This window comes from Halyomorpha halys, unplaced genomic scaffold (assembly GCF_000696795.3).
Source record: "Halyomorpha halys isolate HHAL.00 unplaced genomic scaffold, Hhal_1.1 Scaffold3349.1, whole genome shotgun sequence".
Classification (NCBI taxonomy): Eukaryota; Metazoa; Arthropoda; class Insecta; order Hemiptera; family Pentatomidae; genus Halyomorpha; species Halyomorpha halys.
This window is the reverse complement of record NW_027109160.1, coordinates 24,255-39,603: the sequence shown is the minus strand read 5'-3', so window position 1 is coordinate 39,603 and position 15,349 is coordinate 24,255. Positions and strand designations below refer to the sequence as shown.

The 15,349-nt window shown below is 31.2% G+C and overlaps 1 protein-coding gene across 1 annotated transcript; it reads right to left on the bottom strand.

Moving 5' to 3' along the window:
• Nucleotides 1–4,581: 4,581 nt before the first annotated feature.
• On the bottom strand, nucleotides 4,582–6,096 carry LOC106691813 (BTB/POZ domain-containing protein 3-like). Its single transcript, XM_067047335.1, has one exon. The coding sequence runs from the start codon at nucleotides 6,006–6,008 to the stop codon at nucleotides 4,626–4,628; it is 1,383 nt and encodes a 460-aa protein (XP_066903436.1). The 5' UTR covers nucleotides 6,009–6,096; the 3' UTR covers nucleotides 4,582–4,625.
• Nucleotides 6,097–15,349: the final 9,253 nt, after the last annotated feature.

Here is a 15,349-nt window from a genome sequence, read left to right as displayed (position 1 = left end):
CCCGGCTCTTGTACTAATAAATATAAAGAAAAGAGGTTTGTTCTTGTTTATTTTCTACCGTTATTTTTTTAATACCTATAATAGTTATTCAGTCAAAACTTCTGATACTTCAATTTTTATTACCCATTTATTACATAATATAAAAAGTAGATTGTCTTATGATTTATCATATAAAATGATTTAATATATAATATATATTACTTTTATGGAAAATTTATTAATAAGACGATGATAGATTCAGCTCTTTAAAAGTGGTAGCGAATACCCTAAGGAATCCAACTGACAAGATCACCATTATCATTAAAAATCGATTTAGTTAATAAGCCAGAAGATTTGTCAGTACATTGTTTTATATTCGTGTCATGCCATGGAATATTTTGTAAAATAAAACCCATCCTGTATCTCTAGCTAAACAGGGAAGCTTATCTAGCAATTCCAAAACTCGTAATTCTCTGTTTTTGGCCACATTTATGAGAAATAAAAAAAACATTAGACATATCTTAACATTTCACGGATTTCCAAGTTTGTTTGAAATTTGAATAAAATCTGAGATGTGACGATCAAAGGTGTCACGATATGACGTGGAATGAGTCATATTTGAAAAATACCTGAGCGATGGTCACATCTGATTCGAAAAAAGTTATCCTACATATAGATTGTGCAATGTTTTCAATTAATATTATAGAAAAATTAGACAATTGAAAAAATTACAATAAGACAAAGCTTCCTCATGCATTTTTCAACATGCCTTTGAGGACACTTTTTCCATTTCCTCAAGCGCCAGAAACATTCCATTTGCCGCTGAACGCAGTATTACAACGTCAACTTGAAGATAAAACTGAAGTGGAAGAAAATGGGTTTTTTTCATATGGGGAAAAAAAAGCGCAAGAGGGAAAGGGACCCAACAGTATGAAGAGTTACACAAAGAAAATGGAAAATAGCTTTGTAGACCTGCTAGAGACGTGGGATCTGTTTGGCAGATGAAGAGCATTCAGAAACCATCGTCTCTTTTACAAAGTAACAACATAAAATGAATATTTTAAAAATCTTGAATATTATATTGATAAAAATATATAAAATAAAATACGATTATATAAAATATAATATGATATATAATATAATAATATGAAATATAATTTAATTATATGAAATATAAAAATAATAAAAAATAATTTTCAATATATGAAGCACTCGGTTAGTAAAACATGTAAACTGCTAAAATGCTAAAAAGTTAACGAAACTTTTAGTGTCAACATTTTTGTTAAACATCATTATCTTCAACAAGACGTTCTTACAGTAGGTTAATACAAACATAATTTATTTAAAATACAAATTTTCAATATGGAGATCGTTTTTTTGGTTTTCAAGGGTGGGGGGAGGTCACAAATCCATTTTTATTACTTTTTCTGTAGATAGACATCGTTCATTTATTTTTTAAGTGACTCAATTCTAACTTTTTTTTCAATCTACCGTGAGCGTTTCGATTTTTGTACTTTCTTTTGACATGGGAAAATTTTGGATGTCCTGATTTTATTTTTGGAATTCAATATTTCATAGCGCATGTGTCTTTCAATTTTTTTGTTTACTTCTGTAGTTTTATCCAACATGGGGATCGATTAATAGGATTTCGGAGGTCCTGATTCTATTTTTGGTATTCAATCAATGTGCGCATGCGTATATCAATTTTGTTTTTACTTATGTAGTTTTCTCCAATATGGGGATTGATTAATAGGATTTCGGAGGACTTTATTCATTTTTTCTATCGGGAATGCGTATTCCTTTTTTTTTTTTTACTTATGCAGTTTTCATCAACATGGGGTTCGTATAACGGGGTTTTTGGTGGCCCTGATATTGTTTTGTGAAATAGATAATCTGATTTACGATCATACATCTGCAAATCGAGATACTATTAATTACATTTAGATGATTGCTTGATTTTGGGATCTTTTTTTTAAGCGTTCTGATTACATATTTTTTTATTGTTTTTAAAACTTCTGATGGAACATGGAACTGTAATGACAATTCAGACGCCTGTATAGGCTCATTAAAACATATAATTAAACAAAAAAAAGCTTTAGAACCCATCAAAACCTAATAAACTATCCATATTTCGAAGAGAACAGACAGAGCAAAAATAAATCGAAATACACATTTTGCACGATACAAAATTTGATTCAAAAACAAAATCAGGAATACTAATAAACGATTCCCGTATTGAATAAAATTCTAGAAGTAACAATGTATTGAAAGACGCATTCGCGGTCTTTAGTAAGTTGGGAAATATATTTCTCAAACCTAATATATGATCATTATATCGAAGAAAACTAAAAAACTAACAATATAGAAATTCGTATGCACTAAAAAAAACAGAATCAGAACCCCAGAAAACCCGATAAACTGCCCTCATATCAAAGAAACCTCCGAAAGTAATAATAAATCGAAAATAGGTTTCCGAAAACAGAAGTAGGACATCGAAAAACCTAACAAGCTATCCTAATGTTGAAGAAAACTATAGAAGTAACAAAAATCAAATCGCTCATATGAAATGAAATCAAATTTTTCATCTGATTAAATAAACATAATTTTATTTTATTTTTCATTAATTTTATATTGAGTTGAAATTAGCACTTACCTAATAAATGAAATGAATATCGGATAAATATGCTGAAATTAATTGAAAAGTCATTAATGAATTTAACAAAATAATTTTTAAATAATAAAAGAAATAAAATATATTTTTTATGAAACTTTTTAAGTACCATTAGGCTAAAATTGAAATGGAAAAAGTTACAATTGATTTGAAAAGGATAACATTTGAAATGGAAAAGGTTTCAATTGAAATAGAGAAAGTAATAATCCATACGGAAAAGATTAGATTTGTCTTGGAAATGCTATGGTAATAAACGATGCAAAATGTTATATTAATTTATTTTAAAGAATTAAATTTATATTAAGGAACTGATCATTCAATATACTTAATCAGTCACGTCAGATAGGCAGTTAGGTTCTTTAGCATAGCAAAGAGAATAGAAAATCAGATTAAAATCCAACAAAACTCAAGATAGAAAAAATCACAGATTCACCGACTATATAATAATTATTTTGTTAATCATAATAGGTAACTGTAAATTTTTAAGTAAAGAAATAACTTCAATAAAATCTAAAATAAAATACAAATGTAATAATGAATATAATTTGGGAAGGTGTTCTCTTGTACAATATTTCATTTACTTGTTTCAAAATTTCATAATTCTCTCAGAGGAACCATATTTTATCTAAGGCGTGGAGCCATCGGTTATCTTCCTTATACGTATATCAAAGATGAAGGTTGTTGAATACACTGAGTTATTGCTGCATCCTTTTTGCGTGGTTTGGGATGATCTTGAGCAAAACTGTATCTAAGGTGGTGTATTTAAGATTAAAATGTCATAGGTAAGTTCTGTCAGATGTGATTTAAAATAACCCATCATTTTTTTTTCAAATAACTTGATACTGTAGAGTTTTATTTAATTTAGGTGAGCCACAATGTTCTGGTCAGAAGGTCCACTTATTTAACTATTATGTCCTTCTTTAGTGAGTTCAGAGATATGTGGCCCAAAAAATGAGCTTTGTCATAGTCATTGTCTCTCTTGCTTCACACACACAGTTTATCAGGAGGAAAGGTCAGTTTTAAGGGAGTTTAGTTTATTTAAAATGTTGTATATTCACCCAATTTGGTGAATTTGTAAAATTTACTTAGTGGAATTATTGTAGGCCTGGACTAAGTAGAGTACGTGAAGAATGAAAAGATATTTCGAATGAAACATTATGTAAAATTACGATTTTATTTGTTTGACTCAATATTTAATATATATTATAACTATGTTCACGAAATAATATTTCCTAATAAAATCGCAGAGTTACATTTACCATAAGACCTGCACAATTCTCTGAATAAAATTTTTAACGCTTATCAATGACGCCAATGCATAAGTTGCCTAACTATGAAATAATTTATTTTGAAAAAATTATTTTTTTTTTTTTTCATTTTTTTATTTTATTTATTTTTTTTATATTTAATATTATGAACTTTATTTTATGTTATTGTATTTATTTATTGATACAGATAGCTTGATTATGTTCATCTTGTCTATTCTTTTTGTTTGTATATATATTAAGAGTTTTTTTTTATTTTAGTATGTATGAGATTATTCATCACTATTACCTATTGCCCACAGCTGTGTGGCAGATTGTAATATCTATCAATAAATAAATCTATAAATAAAAAAATATATATATTATGAACTAAAGACAGGTGGAATACCCCACTTTCCTCCAAACAATATACAATAGAATCCAATGAGAGGAGAGGAACCCTTGTCCCTGGAGCAAAGGTTTACATGACGTTTAATAGAATATAATAGTCCCTCCACATAATAGTCCACCATAAAGTAGAGATGAACAGTTCATCATAAGGTCTGCCTTTTTGGCTTCACTTTTCCTGCCATCTCACTCCCTACATAATACTACTCCTTCTTCCAAGATTAAAAGAAAAAGTAACCTAATTTTTATTAAAATAGTGAAATAGTTTTGAAACATATGTAAATAAGACAAAGCAAAGTGTGGTTCTATATATTTCATCACATCTAAATATCATTATTTGAAGGATAATACAATATATCAGGGATTTGGCCACGTATACCATCAGAATGATCCAAAATAGAATTAAATTTAAAGGTTACTGTTTCAGCAACTATTTGCGACTTACCATCGATTCCATAATACCTGAGGGGTCCCCCATCATATGTAGCCTGGGCACAGTAAAAAACTCCAGGATCTATCTGTACAGGATATTCAAAGAAAACATCGAATGTGTTCTGTGTCCCGTCAGAGCTATACCTTGTTGTGGTCTCTATAATCACCTTACCTTGGCGTTTAAGTTCTAATCTGACAGAGTATTCAGAAGGGCCGTGGACAGATCCAAATAAACGATATCCCACAAGAAAGATCCTCTTATCTACAGAAAAATTAATTGAATCGTAACGGACACGACAAGGCAGTCTATTAAAACCCAGCGTAGCTGGTGTAACAGGCGTGTGCTTGCAACACCTGTGGCATACTTGTATTTTCAAACCAGTCCTTGGTTTGGTTGGGAAATCTAAAATCGGCTTAGCGGTTGATGTTAGAAATAAGAAAATGTTAATCGTTTCATCTTTAGTCAAAATGCCACATTGTGCAGGGCCATTCGCGTACTCTTGTAGCGACATTGTTGGAAACCTAATAAGTTGAAGAGCTCTTTCCAGAACATTTCTTCTGTCCTCTGGAGTCGGTTCCAAACCCCTTCTCCTGCATTCTTCTTCTGCCCACAACAAAGCTGCTGAAAAGATACTGCTTTCTTTGCAAGTCAAAGAATCCCGTTCCAGAACTGAAATAAATGAGGCTTCGTCCAGGTGTTTCATACCTTCTGATCTAAGAACTAACTCAGTCTGGGCGTCAATTATGTCCCAGCAGTGGTTGGTGAGTTTGGACTCCTCGAACATACGCGATTCTTGAAGGAGGATGCAAACATTATTATATGTCAGGGTAGAATGTAGATATTTGATACATTCCTGGGACAGATGGGGAAGAATGTATTTCTTTGACACGTAGAGAGTTGGAAGAACAGTTTTGGGTTCTAGAGATATCTCATCACAGTAAAGGTATTTGAGCATGGAAATGAAGATGGAGGGCTCCACGTCTGGGACCTCCACCCTGTTATCGGCCAGTTCACCGTAGAACATTGCGTAGAAGACAGAACTGCCAGTGGCCAGCACGTACCTGTGAGCTGGTATGCTTTGAGACCTGCCTGGTGTTCCAACTTCGAAAATAACGTCTGACATGAGCTCATTATTGACCATGGCCGAGTTGCGCTCCCTAACAGAATTGAATTTGGACTGCCAATCAAAGTAAAGAGTACTCATCATGCTAGAATCTTCTGTCGACTGCTCTGCAGATTGTAGAATTTGGGGAGGTACAGGTTCAGATTCCATTATTAAATATCGATTAAAAAAATACTAAATGATTTTTTTTTTAGAGGAGATAGATTCACAACTAAGTTAAATTAATAGCTAATAACACATGTTTAGTGTACTAAAATTAACATATTTAAACAAATCGCTGCTTTGCTTAGATAGTTGCACATCTGATAATTTTTTTTTTTTAACACATTCTATTGGTGGAACAGAAGATTGGGATTACTGAATGAGCTATATTTGCGACAATCTCTAATATCATGGCCATACTGAATATCTCCCACAGAATTACGGTATATCTTATACTTTATAATTATAATTTTTTTTTCTGGGATACCACAATTAAATCAAAACAGCGATATGATGTATCCTTAAGCAACAACGGATTGTTCACACATAGTGGAAATAATTAAGGTCAAGGAAACAATGCAATCGTAGTATTTAGATTGAATATATATTAGTGTTTTAATTTAGTCGGTCACAAGTTAGATATATGTAACTAAACAAGATGGAAACAATGCAAATTATAAAATTTGGAAAATTTGGATTTAAGAAATTTACAAAGCGTTCAAAACTACTTCCTAGCAGCCCGTTGATCATCCTGGACTTAATATGATCACTTTAAGCTCCAATGACCGAACATAGTTCGAATTATGGATTATGTAAGGCTCTGGATTATGCCTGCTCAGGTGTTGCTATAACTCACCCGGGGTGAGGGAATATTTTCCTGGAAATTAATCGTAGTGTGGCCAATCATCAAATTAAACTCACACTCGACTTTCCTTAACTTTTCTAATGAATTAAAATACTCTTGGCGGACTCAAAATGATATAAGAGATATAAAACAATGAGTTACTAATAATAACGGTCAAAGAAGATTTAGCAGACAACGTTATGTCATAATAAAAAAAATACAGGGCAATGCCAAGAGCCCTTGGAAACGTGTTTAATATTTTTTTACAGTTTTACCAAACAATAGTTCATTGAAATCGGAGATTCCACGTCCGTAGCCTTCCATTGTGAGATAATTTCAATCAAATAAGCCCTCAGTTATTTTAAAATCGATCAAAGCATCGAAGGTACCAAATTTCTATTTTTAAAAAATGTACTACAGGGGGTAAGCAGGAAATAATTATGAATTATGTAATATCGCTAGCAGTTATGAAACTAGTCCAATACGGGGCATAAATTTAGCTCCGGTCTTAGCGGGGCAGTTTCTTTGTTCTTAGAGGACCCTCCAGGTTCATTCTCTCGACGTCCTTCTGCTTCAGGATCAGTGTCATGCTGCTAAATATCAGTCCCTAACACTCAAAAGTACCAAATCGTATATTACTACTTTTTGGTCAAACATAACCCGTCATTGGTCGCTGGGTCAATTTTAACAGTTTAAACTTTTTCTCACATTTCTTATTTAGAGCTCTTGAACATATTTTTTAAAATATAAAATTTTGATTTAGATTAGGTTTATTAGTACAACAAAAAAAAGCAAACTAGTTTAAAAAAAACAAACATAATTATAAAATAGTAATAAACATAATATAAAATTTAGAGAAGGACAAAGTTATAAATTAAATTAAAATCTGTACCGCTACAACCCATGAAGGGCCAGGGGTTCAGTATTTTGTAAAGAAAGAGGTTCATTACTTGTTACTAGACGGTTGCGCAAGGAGGTGATTTGGTGAGAATCACGCTCAAACACCAGATTTTTACCCAATTAAGGGTACCAAATTTAAGAGGCGCAGTGGATCCCAGGAGGGCTCCAGAACCCAAAGGAGTTGACTCACGGCTTATTGTGACATAGCCAAGTTAAATGTTTGGTAAATAATTACTTTTAATTCTTCCGACCACAATCCTTAAATTCAATGATTGTTTCTCCATTTCTGGAATATTATATTACATAGGATTCAAATTGAACAGTAATTAGCCAACATATACGAAATCTTTGACTCTGAAAAATGTTATATTGATATAATATATTAAGATAGCTGACACGCACCCCAGTACGGGTTCAGTACTTTGCAAAGTACAGTTACTAGACCAATGGTTGTGCACGGAGGTGATTTGGTGAGAATCACGCTCAACCACCAGATTTTTACCCAATTAAGGGTACCAAATTTAAGAGGCTGAGTGGATCCCAGGAGGGCTCCAGAACCCAAAGGAGTTGACTCACGGCTACAGTGTAACAGAAAACAATTTTCTGCCCAGCCGGTTTCGAACTCGGGTCCTTGGAGTTAGTAGCCACGCGCTTTACCCATTTGCTACTATGCTCCCTGACAAAATTATACAGATCTATTATATTACAAGACCATGACAATAATCTAAAAAAAAAAAAATTCTCATTCTGAAGAAATCTCTTGTGGTCAACTCGTACAAGTGAACACCCTATGACTAGGTCATATCGGTCTTTTACACTGGTGGCAATTCTTTTTTGTTAAGAATGCCTGAATATAACCCAAAAATTTACAAGAAATAGTATTCATACGGCGCAGCGATGAAGAACATGAAAAGATACATTTTTATTATAAAGACCACCTTAGTATACACTTATAGCATCGAAATACAATGCATAGTAAATAATACGTACCTAATGAAGTCCCTGCCTCTTCAAGCCTACGTTTCCCTAGTTCTGCTATTTTTTTACCCTCGAGGAAAAAACATTTTTATGGATTAAATAAACTTGGCGCGCGTAAGAAAAATTCCCAAATCTCGAATAATTTTATTGCAGTCGCACATGAGATAATGTCTCATGAGAAGGGTATATTGTCAGGGAAAGAGTGATGGACGTTTACCCAGTGCTGCTAGAGCGGTGGAGGGGCGAGGTATAGAAGGAAGAGACTGTGAACTACAGATTCCAGGAAGATGAGATGGTTCTCATGGTTCTCCCATCTCCTTCTAGGAGCTTCCAGACACGAAAAAATTTCGGTGAGATAAATTCTCACGCAGCGACCAACGAAAGGTTAAAGTCATCATTGCGCTTAAAGTTTTAATTTATTGTGTATCACGTCTGATATTATTATTAGGTGTACAACTGCTCTAAAATATTGACAAATATACAGGAAAATAATTTAAATCATTTAGGAATCTTAATACGGGTAAGAAGGTGCCAAGTTACTTCGTCAGCTAAACTCAACAATTTTTTCTTCTCCTTTTCTCTTTTTGAGCCAGTGGGAAAATAGCCACCACTTTCTTTTTGAGCCTACCTCAGTTCTTTAAAAAAAAAAAAAGAAAAAAAGAACATCCAACAACACTAAGCTTCTTCGATGTCATTACTAGTAGGCGCTAACGAAGGACTTTTCTGAATTCTAGAACTTGTCTAGTTAAAAATTTGAGTGTAAGCATTCACTCTGCAAGCAATCCAAGTTATTTCAAGCATACTTAGCTAGAATAGATTTCCATTTTTTTTTATACCTCAATATCCATCATATCCCTCAATGATAAGAATAAAATAATATATGCACAACTCAAAGTAAGTAAATAATTAAACAACTAAAGTAAAAAAAATTAAAATTAAGTAAAATAAATTATCTTGAACATATTCACATCTATGAATTGACCCAAAGAAATTTTTTTGAACTTTAAAACTGAAAATGTTTCCAAATATTTACAATATGCGAATATAACTTCTTAGCTAGCCATCTAGGAACTTCAAGTCCTTAAGTAGACTAATTTATTTTAATAATAACAATTAAAAACGAAATAACTTTCTTCAACATATTTTTAACGTTTCTTGAATTTTGGCGATTAATATGCAATTCTATTTTCAAATAAGTATTGCTATTTCGACTTTTTAGGTTTATCTTATTGGTGTTAAGCATTTTATTAATCATAGCCAGACTGGAAAGATGCAAATACAAGACAAAGTCCTTCAATAATCATCAGCAGACATCATGAGGTTCGCCATTGGGCTTCCTGAGGAATAGGCAGTGAATGGAGGCCAAAAGCTGACCTAAGAGTTAATTTAGAAACCCTCTAAAATTTAAGGTGGTGCGGGGCTTGAAAAGAGGATTCCGTTTGAGACTTTGTGTTTCCAGGCCACCAGAGGCTTAGAAGCCAGCTTTCAAAGAGTAGTAAGGTTGAAGAAAAGACATTTCATCTTGGATAAATTAACGAAACTACCATATAAACTGTCTAAGCATCAGCCGAGGTTTAATCCGTCCATTTGCCATATTAGCGTCGAATGGAAACCGGATTGACAAACCTTACCAGGCGTTACTTTATTCAGATTATAAAATATAAAGAAAATATATTAGCACTACAAAAGATACGTACCATGAAGTTTTCTCATGAATTTATGTGGTGAAATAAAGTTTGCATGTTTTAATCATACTTAAGAGGAGAGTGGTCATTGGCCAAAAAGTTTACTAAGAATAGAAATTTTTGGACATGACAATTTTTATTTTTCAACTCGTTTTACCTCACTATAGAGAAGCCAAAAGAAATGTTTAGGTGTGTCTAAATAAACACAACCTACTTATTCGTAGCTTTGTAACTGATTTTTAAGTCTGATAACTCAAATTCTTCAGTGAGATCCGGCGATTATTTTTAAACAATTTGTGCTCAACATACTTAAAAATTACTGCATTGAAGGAATTCAACCTGTCCGTCTGTTGTTTTGGAGCCAATTTTTGAAGAAACAGCACTATCTATTTTTGTCTTCGATGTCTCAAGCTACTCACTAATATGCCTGTTAGTATTTTGTAATAATTCAAAATACGAACGGTTTTTTCTATTATTTTTCATAACTTCCTTAAATAGCAGTGATGTTTTAGGCCTTTATATAACATCATTAATTTTACATTTGAATCTATTCACATTTTTAGAAGCTCCAACATAGTCAATATTAAATTTCGTCTACATATTGACCATAAAAGGGTAAAATACTAACAATAATGTATGCTATATATTCCATTCAATAATATAAGGTGGCCTTTATATTGATATTATTTACTACACTTGATTCATTAAATACAAATTATTAATAAAATATATTAATTATATTAAAAACATTGCAATAGTTTCTAAATTATTGAGTATAATTTTCATCATATAATTTATAGCAGAACAATTTCAATGATGACATGTAAGAATTTATATCTTGAATGTAAAATTTACATACAACTCAATTTTCTTTTCTTATAATCATGTCCTTTAATAAGGTCTTAGTAAATCAAGTCATAAATAGTACACTAATTATTTATATCCGATGAACAATTACAATGTGACCTATTTGAAAATTATTGGCAGCTTTGATTTCCTTCCGATTTTTATGAATTCCTGTTGTTTGAAATGATACTTAATATTTTTTTTTTTAATCAGCATTGTGTTTCTGAAAACAATACTATAGACTGTAAAATTTACTTCATATAAATTAAGAAATAATTTACAAATCTTAATTTTCGCGAGAAGAGCAACTTATTGTTTACAAATTAATGAGCTGTGATTCATTTAAAGGTTCATAATATTCATTAAATTCGAGTAGAGGTTTCAGCTAATATTTAAATATTTTTAATAACTAAAAATTTTGATTTAATTCTATCTCTAACTTTCAATTAAACAATATCACCTTACATGGTCGTTTTTTGTTTGTTTTTTTTAGTTTTTTTTATTACCTAAGGATTGATATAAGTTAGCCAAGAGAAGAGGCTGGATTTTCATGCAACTGCATCTTTCTAGTTTGAAACTAAGCCAAAATACAGCATAAACTTGAATAACGATCTATTGATAATAGTTGTATAAAGCAAGAAATTACATGATTCTGAATTATCGGATGAGTATGCACGTTTTTAGTGTGTTTGAGCTGCACAAAAATGTATTAAATTTTTTTTTAATATAAAAATTTATCCTTAAGTCATAGAAACATTTAACTAATAATGATACCAGTATAATTATTCCCACTTCAGTCATTAGTCTAGTTTGGAAAATGAAGATAAAATGGAATTCCTCTGTTATAAGAAATAATAAATTTATTGTCACTGTAATTAAATTAAGTTCTTAATCTTATATTAAGTTCATAAAAAAAGAATGATTGAATTCTCGGGATAATAAGGTGACCTTCAATTTATACTAAAACTATTATCCAGAATATAAATTTAATTAAATAGAAAAAATTAAATCGATATATTAAAGTTTCGAATAATAAAGTATTAATAACCAATGTTTGGAGTATAATAGTATAATTATAAAATAAATGCTCCTTTCTACGTAGAAAATTGGTTGAATTTTCTAAAACCTTTATAGAATTTAAAATTGTGTATTCCAGTCTCGATAAAAGAAAAAAAATTATCACACATAGCTTGTTCTACTTACAGTTTTCTGTACACTTTTAGTTTTTTTTACTGCACGAAAATTTGGCTTCTAGCCATGAGTACAGTCAGTGTAAGTTTTTCAGTTAGCCCTCACTATAACTATAAGTCAATAATAAAAAGACTTATAACACTAAAGAGTTAATATAAGAAAATAAAATAAATAATAACTACTTTTTTCTTGATAAATAAAAATAAACAATAAAAAATAATAGTGTTAAATAAACATTGTTATTATGGAAAGCCCTTGATGGAAAGCGTGGGTAAGCAAGGTTATTATTTCTCTCCAAGGCGCACTTTGAGGATTTAATGACATCCTATAATCCAATTGGATCACCTCATGTTTACTGATTGCTTATAAAACCTTATCTCCTGGCTTTGTGAAGCGATTACTCACTTACAATGTAACTGGAATTTAAGCATTTGTCAATGAATAAAGATTACATTAGGCGAATTAAGTTGAAAGCAAATTTTTCTATCTAACTTATATTAAAATACAAAAAGCTATACATAAAATAATAAAGTTAATTTAAATAAAATTTGTAACTTCAATAAGTCAAAATTTTTGTGAAAAGATTTATCTTAACATAAATTATTAGATGTAAACAATTTTTTTAACTAAACTAAAAAAATTAATAATCGTCATTTTGTGTTTTTTTCACTAAATTGATTAAATATTCCCTTTATAAATATTATTAAAAAATGTATGTCCTACTTATTTAAAAAATATAACGGAACATAAAAACAATAAATATTTAAACACTATTTCCCAGTATATTCAATTCTGTACCATTCGAAATATTTCGCATATATTTGAAATTTTTGTTCGAAAATGAATTATTTGTTAAACATTATGTATATCACAAATTTCAGATCCTCCAAACTTCTTCAGTAATTTCTTTACTACTATGAAGCAATAACTAAATGATCCACTATTATTTACTGATATTGAAAAATACATCGGAGAATAACTAACAATAATAATACAAATACAAACAGAATTATTAATGACAGAAAGTTTTGGTGTACAAAATTTTCAAGATTTAGTAATTCTTCAATAAAAATAATAAATAAATAAGTCCACAAAAATTGGAAATAATAGTGCATACTGGATAACATTAAAGTTTGATCAAATGAAATATGGATTATAATAGTTATGCTCATGTTTTGTTGTTTAGTTATTGTTATGGAATATGTTTATAGAAGATTGAATTAGATAAAAACTTTGCTGAAATTGCATTAAAAAAAAGAATTAATGTAGTCTAAGAGGGCATTTTTATTTTTTTTTAGAAAAAATATTGAATTTAATATTTTGACCAAAATCGAATGAAAACTCTGAACTAAGATAGCCCCAATAAAAAAATTAAAACAATTTATTTTTGAATTTATGCTGGAAATATATCATTAATTATTTTATCTGTCAAGCAAATGCTAAATTACAAAAATAGGAACCGATACCATGGAACCAGCGCTGTTCGAGTTATGAGGTTCCTAACGTGACGACTCTACTACCTCATCCCTAATGAAGTGTGGGTCGAAACGTTCGCTGTTAGTAATAGTTAAAACTAATTATTGTTTTTCTTGATCGCAACCCGAACCATCTCATTCATTACAGTTTAAGGTCTATTGTCAGATAAACAACGATTTGATCCATGAAAGTAATAAATTTGGCCTACTAATATATAAACAAAAACCTAAAAAATTATAAAAATACATATGGTCATTACTTACTTTGAAAAAAGTAAAAATTGGAAATGAAATTACAGAATGTTAAAAAAAAAACTATGTCAGAAAAAAATTATAGGATTAGAAATAAGATGGTACAAACACTAGTTCTTAAGGAAAATATTTAAATAATGATAATGAGTATCAAGTGTCATGGCTGCTACTGAGGTTCTAGCTAGTTATCTCTCTCCGTTTATTCCTTGACCACTGTGGTATTAGCGTATGTATTGCTGTGAAAATCTGTAAACAAGTACTTTATACCGAGTTAAACAATTACAACGTAATTTTAGTGTGGTGAGTGATAAAATAAACTATTAATAAGAACTAGTGCTCGTACAATAGAGAATTGACCGACGTGGCAGGCAGTCTCTGACCTGCTTGCTACTGGCCGTTGGCCACTGGCTATCATACCGTAGCTTTTTCGCTTATCTGATCTTGCTTGGCTCAGTTGGTAGCGCACGAGGCTCACGACCTAGCTTCTCTATCCGTTTCGAGTTCGAATCTATAGCCATTATAATTTTTTTTTTTTTTAATTATATAAACTGAACTAATTTAATTTTCTCCAACTGTATTATCTTTACTACTTTTTTCAGTTTTAAATATTTACATTAATTTATTTTTCTTTCTCTCTTTTATCACTATGTCGGGCGTGGAGACGGATGAAGAAACTGCCTTCTCTGAAATTAGTGAAACTGATTCTCAGTACCTAACAAGGCGAACTCTTCAGAAACGTGTTCGTAATGTTGCACCCGGTTCTGCTGGGAACTCACCAAACAAAACAAAAATAAATAAAAAAAATAAAAAAGGTAAACAAAAAAAATCTACACCTGAAATCCGCAGTACACCTGCAGCCAAAAACGAAAATTCCAATACTTCAGCACCAACCACATCTAACGATAACTTACCTAACGTAACACCTCCCATTAATGCCACTCCAGAATCTTCAGCCAACCGTTCATTTACCGAGCCTGTTCCACCTCCAATTTTCGTCAACAATATCTACGACTTCTTGGAGTTTGGTAAAGAAATAACAGAAGTCATTGGAAAACCGAATTTTAAGTGCTATACCAATAGAAAAGATACCAAGATTACTACAACTAATAAAGACCACTACAAAAGCCTAATTAGGCATCTATCGGGGAAGAATTACGACTTCCACTGTTACCAATTAAAAGAAGACAAGCCGTATCGAGTTGTATTGGGGGACTCCATTCCACTACTCCATCTACAGCCATTAAGTGTGACTTAGAGGAATTGGGTCACAATGTTCGCCATATTGCTAATGTGGTACACCCCACGGAAAAATATCGACTTCCTCTATTTTTCATCGAC

What these genes read in the sequence shown, in the direction of transcription:
- LOC106691813 (XM_067047335.1), bottom strand. Translation starts at nt 6,008, where the DNA reads ATGGAATCTGAACCTGTACCTCCCCAAATTCTACAATCTGCAGAGCAG.